The sequence below is a fragment of the Phaenicophaeus curvirostris genome, unplaced genomic scaffold, assembly GCF_032191515.1.
Source record: "Phaenicophaeus curvirostris isolate KB17595 unplaced genomic scaffold, BPBGC_Pcur_1.0 scaffold_213, whole genome shotgun sequence".
In the NCBI taxonomy this organism is placed as follows: Eukaryota; Metazoa; Chordata; class Aves; order Cuculiformes; family Cuculidae; genus Phaenicophaeus; species Phaenicophaeus curvirostris.
In genome coordinates, this window is record NW_027206828.1 from 231,371 (window position 1) to 250,680 (window position 19,310).

The window sequence follows — 19,310 nt, forward strand, 5'->3', positions numbered from 1 at the left end:
AGGGGGGGCAGAAAGGGAGCCCTGGGGGGTAGATATGGGGCTGGAGGGGGCACTTGTGGGGCTGGGGGGGGCAGATGTGGGGCTGGGGGGGGCTCTTGTGGGGCTGGGGGGGGGCAGAAAGGGAGTCCTGGGGGGCAGATATGGGGCTGGGGGGGGCAGAAAGGGAGTCCTGGGGGGCAGATATGGGGTTGGGGGGGGCAGAAAGGGAGTCCTGGGGGGCAGATATAGGGCTGGGGGGGCACTTGTGGGGCTGGGGGGGGCAGAAAGGGAGTCCTGGGGGGCAGATATGGGGCTGGGGGGGGCAGAAAGGGAGTCCTGGGGGGCAGATATGGGGCTGGGGGGGGCACTTGTGGGGCTGGGGGGGGCAGAAAGGGAGTCCTGGGGGGCAGATATGGGGTTGGGGGGGGCAGAAAGGGAGTCCTGGGGGGCAGATATGGGGCTGGGGGGGGCAGAAAGGGAGTCCTGGGGGGCAGATATGGGGCTGGGGGGGGCACTTGTGGGGCTGGGGGGGGCAGAAAGGGAGTCCTGGGGGGCAGATATGGGGTTGGGGGGGGCAGAAAGGGAGTCCTGGGGGGCAGATATGGGGCTGGGGGGGGCAGAAAGGGAGTCCTGGGGGGCAGATATGGGGCTGGGGGGGGCACTTGTGGGGCTGGGGGGGGCAGAAAGGGAGTCCTGGGGGGCAGATATGGGGTTGGGGGGGGCAGAAAGGGAGTCCTGGGGGGCAGATATGGGGCTGGGGGGGGCAGAAAGGGAGTCCTGGGGGGCAGATATGGGGTTGGGGGGGGCAGAAAGGGAGTCCTGGGGGGCAGATATGGGGCTGGGGGGGTACTTGTGGGGCTGGGGGGGGCAGAAAGGGAGTCCTGGGGGGCAGATATGGGGCTGGGGGGGGCAGAAAGGGAGTCCTGGGGGGCAGATATGGGGCTGGGGGGGCACTTGTGGGGCTGGGGGGGGCAGAAAGGGAGTCCTGGGGGGCAGATATGGGGCTGGGGGGGGCAGAAAGGGAGTCCTGGGGGGCAGATATGGGGCTGGGGGGGGCACTTGTGGGGCTGGGGGGGCCCAGAAAGGGGGTCCGGGGGGGGGGCGGGGCCGCTCTCTCCCCCCTCCCCCCCCAGCCCCTCCCCCACATCCGGAGCAGGTGCTCTTGCCCCGCCTCCCCCTCCCTCCCCCCCCTCAAGAAATACCCCCCCCCCCCAATAACTGCCCCCCTCCCCCATCATGGCGCCGCGTGGAGCCTTCGGCCTCCTCCTCGTCCTCCTCCTCTGCTGCCTCGGTACCGGGACCCCCCCCCCCACTTTTTGGGACCCCCCCCCTTTTGGGACCCCTCCTCAACCCCTTTAGGTGCCCCCCCCCCCACACTTTGGGTGCCCCCCCCCTTCCTTTAACCCCCCTTTCCCCCTCCCCTTTAGGTGACCCCCCCCTTTTGGGTGCCCCCCCCTTCCTTTAACCCCCCCCTTTAGGTGCCCACCCCCACTTTAGGTGCCTCCCCCTCCTTTAACCCCCCCCCCCTTTTCCCCCCCTTTAGGTGCCCCCCCCCTTTTGGGTGCCCCCCCCTTTAGGTCCCCCCCCCACTTTAGGTGCCCCCCCCTCCTTTAGCCCCCCCCTTTCCCCCCCCTTTAGGTGCCCCCCCCCCCCCTTTGAGTCCCCCCCCCACTTTGGGTGCCCCCCCCCCCTCCTTTAACCCCCCCTTTAGGTGCCCCCCCCCCTTTTGGGTGCCCCCCCCCCCCTTTAACCCCCCTTTCCCCCCCCCCCTTTAGGTGCCCCCCCCCCTTTTGGGTGCCCCCCCCCTTCCTTTAACCCCCCCTTTCCCCCCCTCTTTAGGTGCCCCCCCCCACTTTAGGTGCCCCCCCCCTCCTTTAACCCCCCCTTTTCCCCCTCTCCCCCCCCCTTTTTGCCCCCCCCCTCCTTTAACCCCCCCTCTTTTTGCCCCCCCCCCCAGGCCGGGCTCCCCCCCCACCCCCCGCCCCCCCCCCGGGGCAGCGGCTGCTTCGGGCCCTGCTGAGCCGGTACCGGGGGGGGGTCCGGCCGGGGGGGCCGGGGGGGGCCCTGGAGGTGCGGGTGGGGCTGGAGCTGGCACAGCTCGTCAGCCTGGTAAGGGGGGGGGGGGAAGGGGGGGCTGGGGGGGGTCCTGGAGGGGGTTGGGGGGATTTGGGGGGGTCCTGGAGGGGGTTGAGGGGATTTGGGGGGGTCCTGGAGGGGGCTGGGGGGATTTGGGGGGGTCCTGGAAGGGGTTGGGGGTAAAAAAGGGGGGCTGGAGGGGTCCTGGAGGGGGTTGGGGGGCAGAAAAGGGGGGTTTGAGGGGATTTGGGGGGGTCCTGGAGGGGGCTGGGGGGTCCTGGAGGGGGGTAGAAAAGGGGGAGTTGAAGGGATTTGGGGGGGTCCTGGAGGGGATTAAGGGGAAAAAAGGGGGGGCTGAGGGGAGTTTGGGGGGGCTGGGGGGGTCCTGGAAGGTGTTGGGGGGCAGAAAAGGGGGGGGTTGAGGGGATCTGGGGGGGTCCTGGAGGGGGTTGAGGGTAAAAAGGGGGAGCTGAGGGGGGTGGAGGAGCAGAAAAGGGGGGGGGTTGAGGGGGTTTGGGGGGTCCTGGAGGGGCTTGGGGGGCAGAAAAGGGGGGGTTGAGGGGATTTGGGGGGTCCTGGAGGGGGTTGGGGGGCAGAAAAGGGGGGGTTGAGGGGATCTGGGGGGGTCCTGGAGGGGGTTGGGGGGCAGAAAAGGGGGGGTTGAGGGGATTTGGGGGGATTCTGGAGGGGGTTGGGGGCAGAAAAGGGGGGGTTGAGGGGATTTGGGGGGGTCCTGGAGTGGGTTGGGGGGCAGAAAAGGGGGGGTTGAGGGGATTTGGGGGGGTCCTGGAGGGGGTGGGGGGGCAGAAAAGGGGGGGTTGAGGGGATTTGGGGGGGTCCTGGAGGGGGTTGGGGGTAGAAAGGGGGGGTTGAGGGCATTTGGGGGGGTCCTGGAGGGGGTTGGGGGGCAGAAAAGGGGGGGTTGAGGGGATCTGGGGGGGTCCTGGAGGGGGTTGGGGGGCAGAAAAGGGGGGGTTGAGGGGATTTGGGGGGATCCTGGAGGGGGTTGGGGGCAGAAAAGGGGGGGTTGAGGGGATTTGGGGGGGTCCTGGAGGGGGTGGGGGGGCAGAAAAGGGGGGGTTGAGGGGATTTGGGGGGGTCCTGGAGGGGGGGGGGGGGCAGAAAAGGTGGGGTTGAGGGGATTTGGGGGGGTCCTGGAGGGGGTTGGGGGCAGAAAAGGGGGGGGTTGAGGGGATTTGGGGGGGTCCTGGAGGGGGTGGGGGGGCAGAAAAGGTGGGGTTGAGGGGATTTGGGGGGGTCCTGGAGGGGGTTGGGGGCAGAAAAGGGGGGGTTGAGGGGATTTGGGGGGGTCGTGGAGGGGGTGGGGGGGCAGAAAAGGGGGGGTTGAGGGGATTTGGGGGGGTCCTGGAGGGGGTTGAGGGTAAAAAGGGGGGTCTGGGGGGGTCCTGAGGGGTGGAGGGGGGCACTGGGTGAGAATTGGGGTCCCGGGGGTCCCCTTCTTTTTTTTTGGGGGGGGGGCCCCCCTGATCCTCTCCCCCAGGATGAAAAACACGAGGAGCTGACGACCAAGGTTTACCTGGACCTGGTATATGGGGGGGGGGGGCAAAAAGGGGGGGTCCCTGGGGGGGGTTAGAGGGGCAAGAAGGGGGGTTGGGAGCATTTTTGGGGTGGGGGGGCAAAGTGGGGGGGTCCCTGGTGGTTTTGAGGGGGCAAAAAGGGGGGGTGGGGCAGTTTTGGGGGGCAGGGGAGGGGAAAAGGGGGGGGCTGGGGGGGGGCAGGGCTTTTTTTTGGGGGAGGGGGTGGTTTTAGGGTGTGGGGGGGTCCCTAATGTGTGTCCCCCCCCTCCTTTTCCAGGGCTGGCAGGACCCCCGTCTGCGCTGGGACCCCGAAAATCATGGGGGGCTGAGGGCGCTGAGGGTGCCGGCCGAACAGCTGTGGCTGCCAGATGTGGGGCTGGAAAATAAGTGAGGGGGGGGGAGAGATTTTTTTTTGGGGTGGGGGGGTCAGAAAATGGGGTTTGGGGGGGTTGGGGGGGTCGGAAAGGGGGTTTTGGGGGGGTTTGAGGGGTCAGAAAGGGGGGTTTTAAGGGGTTGGGGGGGTCCTAGAGGGGGTTGGGGGGGGAATTTGGGATTGGGGGGGGACATGGGGGGGGGTTATGGGGTGGGGGGGCACGGGGGGGGTCAGAAAAGGGGGTTTTGGGGGGGTCCTAGAGGGGTTGGGGGGGTCCTAGAGGGGGTTGGGGGGGAACTTGGGATTGGGGGGGTCAGAATAGGGGGTTTGGGGGGGTCTTAGAGGGGTTGGGGGGGTCCTAGAGGGGGTTGGGGGGGAATTTGGGATGGGGGGGGTGAGAAAAGGGGGTTTGGGGGGGTCCTAGAGGGGTTGGGGGGGTCCTAGAGGGGTTGGGGGGGGAATTTGGGATTGGGGGGGTGAGAAAAGGGGGTTTGGGGGGGTCCTAGAGGGGTTGGGGGGGTCCTAGAGGGAGTTGGGGGGGGTCTTAGAGGGGTTGGGGGGGTCCTAGAGGGGGTGGGGGGGGAAATTTGGGATTGGGGGGGGTCAGAAAAGGGGGTTTGGGGGGGTCCTAGAGGGGTTGGGGGGGTCCTAGAGGGAGTTGGGGGGGGTCTTAGAGGGGTTGGGGGGTCCTAGAGGGGGTGGGGGGGGAAATTTGGGATTGGGGGGGGTCAGAAAAGGGGGTTTGGGGGGGTCCTAGAGGGGTTGGGGGGGTCCTAGAGGGGGTTGGGGGGGGCATTTGGGATTGGGGGGGGGTGAGAAAAGGGGGTTTGGGGGGGTCCTAGAGGGAGTTGGGGGGGAAATTTGGGATGGGGGGGCTCAGAAAAGGGGGTGCGGGGGGGCTCGGTGCGCAAGGACGTTTTGGGGTACCAGGGTGTATTTGGGGGGGCTGTACAGGGGGGTTAGGGTGCTCGTAGGGGGGTGTACAGGGGGGTTGTGGGGTGCGGGGGGGCTTGTTCTGTTTTGGGGGTGACGTCCCCTCCCCACAGCAACGACGGCGAATTTGGGGTGTCCTTGGGGAGTCGCGCCGTCGTCTCCTCCGATGGCTCCGTGCGCTGGCGGCCCCCGGCCCTGTTCCGCAGCCGCTGCCCCATCCGAGTGAGGGGGGGTCGGGGGGGGGGTTGGGGGGGTCCTGGGGTCTTTAGGGGGGTTGTAAGGGGGTTTGGGGGTGCTGTGGGGTCTTTAGGGGAGTTCTAAGGGGGGTTTAGGGGGGCACTGGGGTCTTTAGGGGAGTTCTAAGGGGGTTTAGGGGGGGGCTCTGGGGTCTTTAGGGGAGTTCTAAGGGGGTTTCTGGGGGCCCTGGGGTCTTTAGGGGAGTTCTAAGGGGGTTTGGGGGGGCTCTGGGGTGTTTAGGGGAGTTCTAAGGGGGTTTGGGGGGGCTCTGGGGTCTTTAGGGGAGTTCTAAGGGGGTTTGGGGGGGCTCTGGGGTCTTTAGGGGAGTTCTAAGAGGGTTTGGGGGGGCCCTGGGGTCTTTAGGGGAGTTCTAAGGGGTTTTGGGGGGGCCCTGGGGTCTTTAGGGGAGTTCTAAGGGGGTTTGGGGGGGCTCTGGGGTGTTTAGGGGAGTTCTAAGGGGGTTTGGGGGGGCTCTGGGGTCTTTAGGGGAGTTCTAAGGGGGTTTGGGGGGGCCCTGGGGTCTTTAGGAGGGTTCTAAGGGGGTTTGGGGGGGCTCTGGGGTCTTTAGGGGAGTTCTAAGGGGGTTTGGGGGGGCCCTGGGGTCTTTAGGAGGGTTCTAAGGGGGTTTGGGGGGGCCCTGGGGTCTTTAGGGGGTTTGGGGGGGTCCTGGGGGGGTCCTAAGAAGAATTTTGGGGGGTTGTAGAGGGTCTGGGGGGGGCACAAGGAGGATTTAAGGGGGTTTCGAGGGTCCTGAGGGGGTTCAGGGAGATCCTGGGGGGCCAGAAGAGGGGGTTGGGGTGGGGTTCGGGAGTCTTGGGGGGGTCCTAAGGGGGATTTGGGGTTCCCTGACCCCCCCTCTTTATTTATTTTTTTTTTTGGGGTTCCCCCCCCCCCCCCAGGTGTCTCATTTCCCCTTCGACTGGCAGAACTGCTCCCTCGTGTTCCGCTCGGGCTCCTACGGCCCCGGGGAGCTGCGGCTGCTCCCGGCGGGGGGGGACCCCCAAACCGGGGGGGCCCGCGCCGCCCTCGCCCCCGACTTCCAGGGTGAGCCTCGCACCAGGGCCCGGGGCCAAAAAAGGGGCTTTGCACGAGGATCGGGGGTCAAAAAGGGGCTTTGCATGAGGATCGGGGGTCAAAAAGGGGGCTTTGCACGAGGATTAGGGGTCAAAAAGGGGCTTTGTGCAAGGATAAGGGGGTTTTGCGCAAGGATAAGGGGTTTTGCACAAGGATCGGGGGTCAAAAAGGGGGCTTTGCACGAGGATTGGGGGTCAAAAAGGGGCTTTGTGCAAGGATAAGGGGGCTTTGCACGAGGATCGGGGGTCAAAAAGGGGGCTTTGCACGAGGATTGGGGGTCAAAAAGGGGCTTAGTGCAAGGATAAGGGGGCTTTGCACGAGGATTGGGGGTCAAAAGGGGGGTTTGCATGAGGATTGGGGGTCAAAAAGGGGATTTGCACGAGGATTGGGGGTCAAAAAGGGGCTTTGTGCAAGGATAAGGGGGCTTTGCACGAGGATTGGGGGTCAAAAAGGGGGTTTGCACGAGGATCGGGGTCAAAAGGGGGGTTTGCGTGAGGATCGGGGGTCAAAAAGGGGGTTTGTGCAAGGATAAGGGGGCTTTGCACGAGGATTGGGGGTCAAAAAGGGGGTTTGCATGAGGATTGGGGGTCAAAAAGGGGATTTGCACGAGGATTGGGGGTCAAAAAGGGGCTTTGTGCAAGGATAAGGGGGCTTTGCACGAGGATTGGGGGTCAAAAAGGGGCTTTGCACGAGGATCGGGGTCAAAAGGGGGGTTTGCGTGAGGATCGGGGGTCAAAAAGGGGGTTTGCACGAGGATTGGGAGTCAAAAAGGGGCTTTGTGCAAGGATAAGGGGGCTTTGCACGAGGATTGGGGGTCAAAAAGAGACTTTGCACGAGGATCGTGGGTCAAAAAGGGTCCTTGCACGAAGATTCAGGGGCGCCGTGGGGTTTTTGCATGAGGATGGGGGTTTCGCACGAGGACGGGGTGGGGGGTGCCCGGGGGGGCTCTCCCCGCGCCCTCGTGCGAGCGCTCCCCCGTGCAGAGAACGGGCAGTGGGAGCTGTGCCACCGCTCGGGGCGGCGCCACGCGGGGCCCTCGCACGAGGACGTCACGTTTTACCTGGTGCTGCGGCGCAAGCCCCTCTTCTACATCGTGAACGTCCTCGTGCCCTGCGCCCTCATCACGCTCCTCGCCGACGCCGTCTTCTACCTGCCCCCCGACGCTGGTGCGACGCACGAGGATTCTGCACGGGGCTACCCAGGCTCTTTGCACGGGGGGGGTGTGTGTACAAGCATCCCTGGGTTCTTTGCACGAGGACGCGGGGGCTTTGCCTGGTGATTCCAGGCCCTTGCACGAGGCGACCTGGAGGCTTTGCACGAGGGATTTGCACGAAGCTACCTGAAGTGCTTGCAGGAGGATACCAGGAGGGCTTTGCACGAGGATACCTGAAGCCTTTTCACGAGGTTACCTGAAGCCTTTGCACTAGGGCTTTGCACGAGGCTACCTGAAGCCTTTACACGAGGCTACCTGAAGCCTTTACACTAGGGCTATGCACGAGGATACCTGAAGCCTTTGCACAAGGGCTTTGCACGAGGCTACCTGAAGCCTTTGCACGAGGGCTTTGCACGAGGCTACCTGAAGCCTTTACACTAGGGCTATGCACGAGGATACCTGAAGCCTTTGCACAAGGGCTTTTCACGAGGCTACCTGGAGGCTTTGCACGAGGCTACCTGGAGGGATTTGCACAAGGGCTTTGCACGAGGGTACCTGAAGCGTTTACACGAGGCTACCTCAAGCCTTTGTACGAGGGCTTTGCACGAGGCTACCTGGAGGGATTTGCACGAGGCTACCTGAAACATTTACACGAGGCTACCTGAAGCCTTTGCACGAGGGCTTTGCACGAGGCTACGTGGAGGCTTTGCACGAGGCTACCTGAAGCATTTCCACAAGGCTACCTGGAGGGATTTGCACAAGGGCTTTGCACGAGGCTACCTGAAGCCTTTGCATGAGGCTACATGGAGGCTTTGCACGAGGCTACCTGGAGGGATTTGCACGAGGGCTTTGCACGAAGCTACCTGGAGGGATATGCACGAGGGCTTTGCACGAGGCTACCTGGAGGCTTTGCACGAGGCTACCTGGAGCCTTTGCCTGCGATTATCGGAAGCGTTTGCACGAGGGCTTTCGGCGCGGCGGCGTGGCCTCGCACGAGGGCTCACGAGGGCTCCGGCAGGGGAGAAGCTGACGCTGTCGCTGTTCGCGCTGCTCACACTCACCGTGTTCCTGCTGCTGCTGGCGGACAAGGTGCCGGCCACGTCGCTGGCCGTGCCGCTCATCGCACGCTCGCTCACAGCCGTCCTGGTGCTGCTCACGCTCTGCGTCATCCTCAGCGTCGGCGTCCTCAACGTGCACCACCGCTCGCACGCCTCGCACGCCCTGCCCCGCTGGGCACAGACGGTGAGGGACCCCCCGGGAACCCGCGGGGAACCCATAGTGAGTCGATAGTGAATCTATAGGGACCCATGGTGGGTCTATAGGGGCCCGTAGTGACCCTTGGTGAGTCTATAGGGACCCGTAGTGAATCTATAGTGACCCATAGTGAGTCTGTAGGGACCCGTAGTGAATCTATAGTGACCCATAGTGAGTCTGTAGGGACCCGTAGTGACCCAGAGTGAGTCTATAGGGACCCGTAGTGACCCAGAGTGAATCTATAGTGACCCATAGTGAGTCTATAGTGACCTGTAGTGACCCATAGTGAATCTATAGTGATCCAGAGTGAGTCTATGGTGACCCACAGTGAGTCTATAGGGACCCGTAGTGACCCATGGTGAGTCTTTAGTGACCCAGAGTGAGTCTATAGGGACCTGTAGTGAGCCATAGTGAGTCTAGAGTGACCCAGAGTGACTCGTAGTGAATCTATAGTGACCCAGAGTGAGTCTGTAGGGACCCGTAGTGACCCAGAGTGAGTCTATAGAGACTTGTAGTGACCCATAGTGAATCCGTAGTGACCCAGAGTAAGTCTACAGGGACCTGTAGTGACCCAGAGTGAGTCTATAGGGACCCGTAGTCACCCAGAGTGAGTCTGTAGTGAGTCTATAGGGACCCACAGTGAGTCTATAGGGACCTGTAGTGACCCATGGTGAGTCTATAGTGACCCACAGTGAGGCTATAGGGACCCGTAGTGACCCATGGTGAGTCTATAGTGACCTGTAGTGAGTCTATAGTGACCCAGAGTGAGTCTATAGGGACCTGTAGTCACCCATGGTGAGTCTATAGGGACCCATGGTGAGTCTATAGGGACCCATAGTGAGTCTATAGGGACCCGTAGTGACCCATGGTGAGTCTATAGCAAGCCATAGTGATCCATAGTGAATCTATAGTGACCCAGAGTGAGTCTATAGTAAGCCATAGTGATCCATAGTGAATCTAGTGACCCAGAGTGAGTCTGTAGTGACCCAAAATGAGCCTATAGAGACCCACAGTGACCCATAGTGCATCTATAGTGAATACGTAGTGACTCATAGTGAATCTATAGTGACCCACAATGAGTCTATACAGACTTATAGTGACCCATAGTGCACCTATAGTGCCCTTTAGTGAGTCTATAGTAACCCTTGGTGAATCTATAGTGACCCATAGTCAATACATAGTGCCCTGCAGTGAGTTTATAGACACCCGTAGTGAGTCTATAGTGCCCTGTATTGCCCCATAGTGAACCTACAGGGACCCATAGTGACCCATGGTGAACCTATAGTGCCCCATAGTGAGTCTACAGGGACCCATAGTCGATCTATAGTCCCCTGTAGTGACCCATAGTGAGTCAATAGGGGCATGCAGTGACTCTATAGTGACCCATAGTGAGTCTCTAGTGACCCATAGTGAGTCTATAGTGATCCAGAGTGAGTCTATAGGGACTTGTAGTGACCCAGAGTGAGTCTATAGGAACCTGTAGTGACCCATGGTGAGTCTATAGGGACCCGGAGTGAGTCTATAGGGACCCAGAGTGACCCAGAGTGAGTCTATAGTGACCTGGAGTGAGTTTATAGGGACCTGTAGTGACTCAGAGTGAGTCTATAGGGACCCAGAGTGACCCAGAGTGAGTCTATAGGGACTTGTAGTGACCCCTAGTGAGTCTGTAGTGACCCAGAGTGAGTCTATAGGGACTTGTAGTGACCCCTAGTGAGTCTAGAGTGACTCAGAGTGACTCATACTGAATCTATAGTGACCCAGAGTGAGTCTGTAGGGACCCGTAGTGACCCAGAGTGAGTCTATAGGGACCCAGAGTGAGTCTATAGAGACTTTTAGTGACCCATAGTGAATCCATAGTGACCCAGAGTAAGTCTACAGGGACCTGTAGTGACCCAGAGTGAATCTATAGTGCCCCACAGTGAGTCTATAGGGACCCAGAGTGAGTCTATAGGGACCTGTAGTGACCCATGGTGAGTCTATAGTGACCCAGAGTGAATCTATAGTGACCCAGAGTGAGTCTATAGTGACCCATAGTGGATCTATAGTGCCCCACAAGGAGTCTATAAGGCCCCGTATTGACCCAGAGTGAATCTATAGTGACCCACAGTAACTCTATAGCAAGCCATAGGGACCCAGAGTGAGTCTATAGTGACCCGGACTGAGTTTACAGGGACTCGTAGTGACCCAGAGTGAGTCTATAGTGACCCAGAGTGAGTCTATAGGGACCCGTAGTGACCCAGAGTGAGTCTAGAGTGACCCAGAGTGAGTTTATAGGGACTTGTAGTGACCCCTAGTGAGTCTAGAGTGACCCAGAGTGACTCATAGTGAATCTATAGCGACCAAGAGTGAGTCTGTAGGGACCCATAGTGACCCAGAGTGAGTCTATAGTGACCCATAGTGAGTCTATAGGGACCCAGAGTGAGTCTATAGAGACTTGTAGTGACCCATAGTGAATCCATAGTGACCCAGAGTGAGTCTATAGGGACCCAGAGTGAGTCTATAGGGACCTGTAGTGACCCAGAGTGAGTCTATAGGGACCCAGAGTGAATCTATAGTGACCCATGGTGAGTCTATAGTGACCCATAGTGGATCTATAGTGCCCCACAGTGAGTCTATAAGGCCCCGTAGTGACCCAGAGTGAATGTATAGTGACCCATAGTGAATCTATAGTGACCCACAGTGACTCTATAGCAAGCCATAGGGACCCAGAGTGACCCAGAGTGAGTCTATAGTGACCCGGAGTGAGTTTATAGGGACTCGTAGTGACCCAGAGTGAGTCTATAGTGACCCAGAGTGAGTCTATAGGGACCCGTAGTGACCCAGAGTGAGTCTATAGTGACACAGAGTGAATCTATAGTGACCTAGAGTGAGTCTATAGGGACCCGTAGTGACCCACGGTGAGTCTATAGGGATCCATAGTGAGTCTATAGTGACCCAGAGTGAGTCTATAGGGACCCGTAGTGACCCAGAGTGAGTATATAGTGACCCAGACTGACCCATAGTGAATCTATAGTGACCCAGAGTGAGTCTCTAGGAACCCATAGTGACCCATGGTAAGTCTATAGTGACCCATAGTGAGTCTATAGGGACCTGTAGCGACCCATAGTGAATCTATAGTGACCCATAGTGAATCTATAGTGCCCCAGAGTGCATCTATAGTGACCCCATAGTGCCCCATACTGGTAGCCGGGGGGGGGGGCTCAATGGGGGGGTCACTAGGGGGTCCCTTGGGGTGGGGGGGGTCAATGGGGGGGTCCTAACCCCCTGCCCCCCCCCAGCTGTTCCTGCAGCGCCTCCCCCCACTCCTGGGCCTCCGCTGCCCCCCCCCCCCGCCCCCCTCGCCCCCCCCCGCGCCCCCCTCCGCCCCCCCCGGGCCGGGGCTCTACCTGCTGCGGCTGCCGGGGGGCCCCGACCCCCCCCCGGCCCCGACCCCCCCGCTGCCCCCCGAGCTGCGAGCGGCCGCCCGCGCCGTCAGCACCATCGCCCGCGGCCTCCGCCTGCGCCAGCACCACGAGCAGGTGAGCCCTCGTGCGAGCCCTCGTGCGAGCCCTCGTGCCCCTCGAAGCCCTCGCGTGACCCCCGAGACCCCTCGTGCGACCCCCTGCGGGAGCCCTGGGGGCCCCCACATGAGCCCCGGGACCCTCATATGGCCCTCGTGCGAGCCCCGGGACCCCTCGTGCGAGCCCCGGGACCCCTCGTGCAAGCCCTACAGCCCTCGTTTGAGCCCCGCGACCCCTCATTTGAGCCCCTGACCCCTCATTTGAGCCCTGTGACCCCTTGTTTGAACCCTGCGACCCCTCGTGTGAGCCCCGTGACCTGTTGTGCGAGCCCTATGGCCCTCGTTTGAGCCCAGTGACCCCTCGTTTGAGCCCAGTGACCCCTCGTGCGAGCCCTGCGACCCCTCGTGCGAGCCCTATGGCCCTCATGCGAGCCCCCTGACCCCTCATTTGAGCCCCTGACCCCTCATTTGAGCCCCCTAACCCCTCGTTTGAGCCCCACGACCCTTCATTTGAGCCCTGTGACCCCTCGTGCGAGCCCCCTGACCCCTCATGTGAGCCCCTGATCCCTCATTTGAGCCCCCTGAGCCCTCATTTGAGCCCTGCGACCCCTCGTGTGAGCCCTATGGCCCTTGTGCGAGCCCCCTGACCCCTCATGTGAGCCCCTGATCCCTCATTTGAGCCCCCTGACCCCTTTTTTGAACCCCATGACCCCTCATTTGAGCCCCGCGATCCCTCGTGCGAGACCTACGGCCCTCGTGCGAGCCCCGTGACCCCTCATGTGAGCCCTATGGCCCTCGTTTGAGCCCCCTGACCCCTCGTTTGAGCCCCCTGACCCCTCGTTTGAGCCCCCTGACCCCTCGTGCGAGGCCCGTGACCCCTCGTGCAAGCCCCGTGACCCCTCATTTGAGCCCCCTAACCCCTCGTTTGAGCCCCGCGACCCCTCGTGTGAGCCCCGTGACCCCTCGTGCGAGGCCCGTGAGCCCTCGTGCGAGCCCCCGACCCCTCATTTGAGCCCCTTGACCCCTCATTTGAGCCCCCTAACCCCTCATTTGAGCCCCGCGACTCCTCGTGTGAGCCCCTGATCCCTTGTGCGAGGCCCGTGACCCCTCGTGCGAGCCCCCGACCCCTCATTTAAGCCCCCTGACCCCTCATTTGATCCCCACGACCCCTTTTTTGAGCCCCACGAGCCCTCATTTGAGCCCTGCGACCCCTCGTGCGAGCCCTACAGCCCTCGTGCGAGCCCCGTGACCCCTCGTGCGAGCCCTACGGCCCTCGTTTGATCCCCGTGACCCCTCGTTTGATCCCCCTGACCCCTCGTTTGAGCCCCGCGACCCCTCGTTTGAGCCCCCTGACCCCTCGTGTGAGCCCCGTAACCCCTCGTGTGAGCCCCGTGACCCCTCGTGCGAGGCCCCGCGAGCCCTCGTGCGAGCGCGTGTGCCGCTGCAGCAGCAGCAGCGCTGGCAGGCGGCCGCCCTGGCCCTCGACCGACTCTTCCTCGCGGCCTTCGTGGCGCTGACGGGCGCCTGCGCGCTGGGCACCGGGCTGGACGCCGCCCTGCACCGCCCCCCCCCGCGGCCCTTCCCCTAGGGCCCCCCCGCACCCCAAAACTGACCCCCCCGGACCCCCAAACTGGCCCCCCCCAACCCCAACTGACCCCCCCGAACCCCCAAACTGACCCCCCCAAACCCCAACTGACCCTTTGACCCCCCAAACTGACCCCCCAACACCTGATTGACCCCCTGACCCCCCCAAACTGACCCCCCCGAACCCCCAAACTGACCCCCCGAACCCCAAACTGGCCCCCCCGAACCCCCAAACTGACCCCCTGAACCCCCAACTGACCCCTTGACCCCCACAAGTGACCCCCCAAACCCCCAAACTGACCCCCCAAACACCTGATTGACCCCCTGACCCCCCCAAACTGACCCCCCCCAACACCAAACTGGCCCCCCCGAACCCCCAAACTGACCCCCCGGAGCCCCAACTGGCCCCCCCGCACCCCCAAACTGACCCCCCCCAACCCCAACTGGCCCCCCCAAGCCCCAACTGACCCCTTGACCCCCCCAACTGACCCCCCCAACCCCCAAACTGACCCCCCCAACACCTGATTGACCCCCTGACCCCCCCAAACTGACCCCCCCGAACCCCCAAACTGGCCCCCCCCAACCCCAACTGGCCCCCCCGAAACCCCAACTGACCCCCCCGAACCCCCAACTGATCCCTTGACCCCCACAAGTGACCCCCCAAACCCCCAAACTGACCCCCCAAACACCTGATTGACCCCTTGACCCCCCCAAACTGACCCACTGAACCCCCAAACTGGCCCCCCCAAGCCCCAACTGACCCCCTGACCCCCCCCAACTGACCCCCCCCACCCCCAACTGGCCCCCCTTGACCCCCCCAACTGACCCCCCCAACCCCCAAACTGACCCCCCCAACACCTGATTGACCCCCTGACCCCCCCAAACTGACCCCCCCGATCCCCCAAACTGGCCCCCCCCAACCCCAACTGGCCCCCCCGAAACCCCAACTGACCCCCCCGAACCCCCAACTGATCCCTTGACCCCCCCAAACTGACCCCCTGAACTCCCAAACTGACCCCCCCGAACCCCAACTGACCCCTCAAACCCCAACTGACCCGCCCGAACCCCCAAACTGACCCCCCAAACCCCCAAACTGACCCACCCCAAACCTGAACTGACCCCCTCAAACCCCCAAACTGACCCCCCCGGACCCCAAACTGACCCCCCGAACCCCCAAACTGACCCCCCAAACCCCAACTGACCCCTTGACCCCCCCAAACTGACCCCCCCGAACCCCCAAACTGACCTCCCCAAACCACAACTGACCCCTTGACCCCCCCAAACTGACCCCCCCAAACCCCAACTGACCCCTTGACCCCCCCAAACTGACCCCCCCGAACCCTCCAACTTGAGCCCCTTGATTGGATTCTATAAATTTTTTTTTGTTTGCAATTCCAGCCCCAGTTCTTTCTGTCCGTGTGTCCGTGTGTCCGTGTGTCCGCGTGTCCGTGTGTCCCTCAGGGCTCCGTGGGGCCCTCGCAGAGGCCGTGTCCGTGTGTCCGTGTGTCCGTCAGGGCTCCGCGGGGCCCTCGCAGGGGCCCTGTCCGTGTGTCCGTGTGTCCGTGTGTCCGTCAGGGCTCCGTGGGGCCCTCGCAGGGGCCCTGTCCGTGTGTCCGTGTGTCCGTGTGTCCGTCAGGGCTCCGTGGGGCCCTCGCAGAGGCCCTGTCCGTGTGTCCGGGTGTCCGCGTGTCCGTGTGTCCGTCAGGGCTCCGTGGGGCCCTCGCAGAGGCCCTGTCCGTGTGTCCGCGTGTCCGTGTGTCCGTGTGTCCGTCAGGGCTCCGCGGGGCCCTCGCAGAGGCCGTGTCCGTGTGTCCGTGTGTCCGCGTGTCCGTGTGTCCCTCAGGGCTCCGTGGGGCCGTGTCCGTGTGTCCGCGTGTCCGCGTGTCCGCGTGTCCGTGTGTCCCTCAGGGCTCCGTGGGGCCCTCGCAGAGGCCCTGTCCGTGTGTCCGCGTGTCCGTGTGTCCCTCAGGGCTCCGTGGGGCCGTGTCCGTGTGTCCGCGTGTCCGCGTGTCCGCGTGTCCGTGTGTCCCTCAGGGCTCCGTGGGGCCCTCGCAGAGGCCCTGTCCGTGTGTCCGCGTGTCCGTGTGTCCCTCAGGGCCCCTTTGCAGGCCCTGTCCGTGTGTCCGCGTGTCCGTGTGTCCGTGTGTCCCAGGGCCGTGTGTCCGTGTCCGTGTGTCCCTCAGGGCTCCGTGGGGCCCTCGCAGAGGCCCTGTCCGTGTGTCCGTGTGTCCGCGTGTCCGTGTGTCCCTCAGGGCCCCTTTGCAGGCCCTGTCCGTGTGTCCGTGTGTCCGTGTGTCCCTCAGGGCTCCGCGGGGCCCTCGCAGAGGCCCTGTCCGTGTGTCCGTGTGTCCGTGTGTCCGTCAGGGCTCCGCGGGGCCCTCGCAGGGGCCCTGTCCGTGTGTCCGCGTGTCCGTGTGTCCGTGTGTCCGTCAGGGCTCCGTGGGGCCCTCGCAGAGGCCGTGTCCGTGTGTCCGTGTGTCCGTGTGTCCGTCAGGGCTCCGTGGGGCCCTCGCAGAGGCCGTGTCCGTGTGTCCGCGTGTCCGTGTGTCCGCGTGTCCGTGTGTCCCTCAGGGCTCCGTGGGGCCGTGTCCGTGTGTCCGCGTGTCCGTGTGTCCGTGTGTCCGTCAGGGCTCCGCGGGGCCCTCGCAGAGGCCGTGTCCGTGTGTCCGTGTGTCCGCGTGTCCGTGTGTCCCTCAGGGCTCCGTGGGGCCGTGTCCGTGTGTCCGCGTGTCCGTGTGTCCGCGTGTCCGCGTGTCCGCGTGTCCGCGTGTCCGTGTGTCCCTCAGGGCTCCGTGGGGCCCTCGCAGAGGCCCTGTCCGTGTGTCCGCGTGTCCGTGTGTCCCTCAGGGCCCCTTTGCAGGCCGTGTCCGTGTGTCCGTGTGTCCGTGTGTCCGCGTGTCCGTGTGTCCCTCAGGGCTCCGTGGGGCCGTGTCCGTGTGTCCGCGTGTCCGTGTGTCCGCGTGTCCGCGTGTCCGCGTGTCCGCGTGTCCGTGTGTCCCTCAGGGCTCCGTGGGGCCCTCGCAGAGGCCCTGTCCGTGTGTCCGCGTGTCCGTGTGTCCCTCAGGGCCCCTTTGCAGGCCGTGTCCGTGTGTCCGTGTGTCCGTGTGTCCGGGTGTCCGTGTGTCCGTCAGGGCTCCGTGGGGCCCTCGCAGAGCCCGGCGAGCTCCGCCAGCCGCTGCCTCACGTAGTCGACGCGGTTCAGCGCCAGCTGCGTCGCCTTCCGCGCCGCGTAGCTCGAGCCCTCGTGGGGCTGCCCCGTGGCCACCTGGGGGGCGCGGGGGGCAACCGATGTCTCCGGGGGGGCCCCCCACACCTTGGGACCCCCCCCCAGACCCCCCCTGGGACCCCAGGGCTCCCCCCTGTGACCCCTAGACCCCTGGGACCCCCAGACCCCTGGGACCCCCAGACCCCCATGACCCCAGGGCTCCCCCCAGACCCCTGTGACCCCCAGACCCCTGTGACCCCAGGGCTCCCCCCTGTGACCCCCAGCCCCCCGTGACCCCCAGACCCCTGTGACCCCAGGGCTCCTCCCTGTGACCCCCCAGACCCCTGTGACCCCCAGACCCCCATGACCCCAGGGCTCCTCCCTGTGACCCCCAGGCCCCTGTGACCCCCAGGCCCCTGTGACCCCAGGGCTCCTCCCTGTGACCCCCAGACCCCTGTGACCTCGTGACCCCCAGACCCCTGTGACCCCCAGACCCCTGTGACCCCAGGGCTCCTCCCCATGACCCCCAGACCCCCATGACCCCCAGACCCTGTGACCCCCAGACTCCCTGTGACCCCAGGGCTCCGCCCCGTGACCCCCAGACCCCCATGACCCCCAGACCCTGTGACCCCCAGACTCCCTGTGACCCCAGGGCTCCGCCCCGTGACCCCCAGACCCCCATGACCCCCAGACCCTGTGACCCCAAAAACCCTGTGACCCCCAGACCCCCATGATCCCAGGGCTCCTCCTTGTGACCCCCAGACTCTGTGACCCCCGTGACCCCAAGAGTCTTGTGACCCCCAGACCCCTGTGACCCCAGGGCTCCTCCCTGTGACCCCCAGACCCCCGTGACCCCCAGACCCCCGTGACCCCCAGGCCCCTGTGACCCCCAGGGCTCCTCCCTGTGACCCCCCAGACCCCTGTGACCCCCAGATCCCCATGACCCCAGGGCTCCCCCCAGACCCCTGTGACCCCCAGACCCTGTGACCCAGGGTTCATCCTTTTGACCCCCAGACCCCTGTGACCCCCAGACCCCCATGACCCCCCAACCCCAGTGACCCCCAGACCCCCTTGACCTCTGTGACCCCCAGACCCCTGTGACCCCCAGACCCCTGTGACCCCCAGACCCTGTGACCCACGGGTTCCTCCTTGTGACCCCCAGACCCCTGTGACCCCCAGACCGCTGTGACCCCAGGGCTCTCCCCTGTGACTCCCAGATCCCTGTGACCCCAAAAACCCTGTGTCCCCATGACCCCCAGACCCCAGGGCTCTCCCCTGTGACCCCCAGCCCCCCGTGACCCCCCGTGCCCCCCGTGCCCCCCCCCGACCTGGGTGAGGTAGCGGATCTGGGCCGAGAGCTCGGCCTCCACCTTCTGGACGGCGGCGCCGAACTGAGCCGCCTGGCGCTCCAGCAGCCGCTCGGCCGCCTTCTCCTTCGACAGCTCCAGGATCACCGAGCCTGCCGGGACCGCCCCCCCGATCACACCCCGAACCCCCAGACCCCCCTCGGGGGCCTCAGGAAAGGGGGGGGGTGGGGGAGGCCTGGAACGCGACCTCTGACTCCCCACCCATAACCTCTGACCCCCAGCCTTAAGCCCCGCCCCCTCCCCAAGCCCCGCCCCCTCAGCCCTCCTGCCTGTAGGCCCCTCCCCATTAGCCCCTCCCCCATTAGCCCCCTCCCCCATTAGCCCCCTCCCCCATTAGCCCCCTCCCCCATTAGCCCCCTCCCCCATTAGGCCCCTCCCCCATTAGGCTCCTCCCCATTAGGCTCCTCCCCATTAGCCCCCTCCCCCATTAGGCCCCTCCCCATTAGGCCCCTCCCCCATTAGGCCCCACCCCATTAGGCCCCACCCCATTAGGCTCCTCCCCATTAGCCCCCTCCCCATTAGCCCCCTCCCCCATTAGGCCCCACCCCATCAGGCCCCTCCCCATTAGCCCCCTCCCCCATTAGGCTCCTCCCCATTAGGCCCCGCCCCCATTAGTCCCCACCCCATTAGGGGACCCCCCACCCCATTAACTCCACCCCATTAGGCCCTGTCCCATTAGCCCCCACCCCATTAGGCCCCTCCCCATTAGGCCCCTCCCCCATTAGGCCCCTCCCCATCAGGCCCCACCCCCTTTAGGCCCCACCCCCTTTAGGCCCCACCCCCTTTAGACACCGCCCCCATTAGGCCCCTCCCCATTAGGCCCCGCCCCTCCCGGTCCCCCCGCGCACCCGCGCTCTGCAGGGAGGCCCCGATCTCCCTCTCCAGCTCCTCCAGCACCCGCAGCCGCTCGTTGGCCACGCCGTACCCCGCCATGGGCGCCGCTCTAGCCGCCCCCCTCTATGGTTCTCCCCTCCCCCGCAAGCCCCGCCAGCCCGCCTAGCCGCTCACGTGACCCGGAAGGCGCGGATGGAGGGGAGG

At 64.3% G+C, this 19,310-nt stretch overlaps 2 protein-coding genes across 3 annotated transcripts; one reads left to right on the forward strand and one right to left on the reverse strand.

Moving 5' to 3' along the window:
* The first annotated feature begins 1,210 nt into the window (after nucleotides 1-1,210).
* Nucleotides 1,211-13,743, forward strand: CHRNB1 (cholinergic receptor nicotinic beta 1 subunit). The gene is made up of 10 exons (XM_069882572.1): nucleotides 1,211-1,270; nucleotides 1,937-2,088; nucleotides 3,557-3,601; nucleotides 3,871-3,980; nucleotides 5,013-5,121; nucleotides 6,036-6,180; nucleotides 7,194-7,376; nucleotides 8,382-8,605; nucleotides 11,896-12,135; nucleotides 13,564-13,743. The coding sequence occupies exons 1-10, from the start codon at nucleotides 1,216-1,218 to the stop codon at nucleotides 13,702-13,704; spliced, it is 1,404 nt and encodes a 467-aa protein (XP_069738673.1). The 5' UTR covers nucleotides 1,211-1,215; the 3' UTR covers nucleotides 13,705-13,743.
* Nucleotides 13,744-15,853: 2,110 nt separating this feature from the next.
* Nucleotides 15,854-19,238, reverse strand: MED11 (mediator complex subunit 11). 2 transcript variants are annotated; one of them, XM_069882575.1, is made up of 4 exons: nucleotides 19,121-19,238; nucleotides 18,234-18,364; nucleotides 16,813-16,965; nucleotides 15,854-15,866 (listed from the first exon to the last, which is right to left on the reverse strand). In XM_069882575.1, exons 1-3 carry the CDS (start codon nucleotides 19,203-19,205, stop codon nucleotides 16,828-16,830), a joined length of 354 nt encoding a protein of 117 aa, XP_069738676.1. In that variant the 5' UTR covers nucleotides 19,206-19,238; the 3' UTR covers nucleotides 15,854-15,866; nucleotides 16,813-16,827. The 2 variants fall into 2 exon arrangements, with proteins under 2 accessions (XP_069738676.1, XP_069738675.1); XM_069882574.1 differs by lacking the exon at nucleotides 15,854-15,866 and having other exon boundaries at nucleotides 15,984-16,965.
* Between the last annotated feature and the right edge of the window lie 72 nt (nucleotides 19,239-19,310).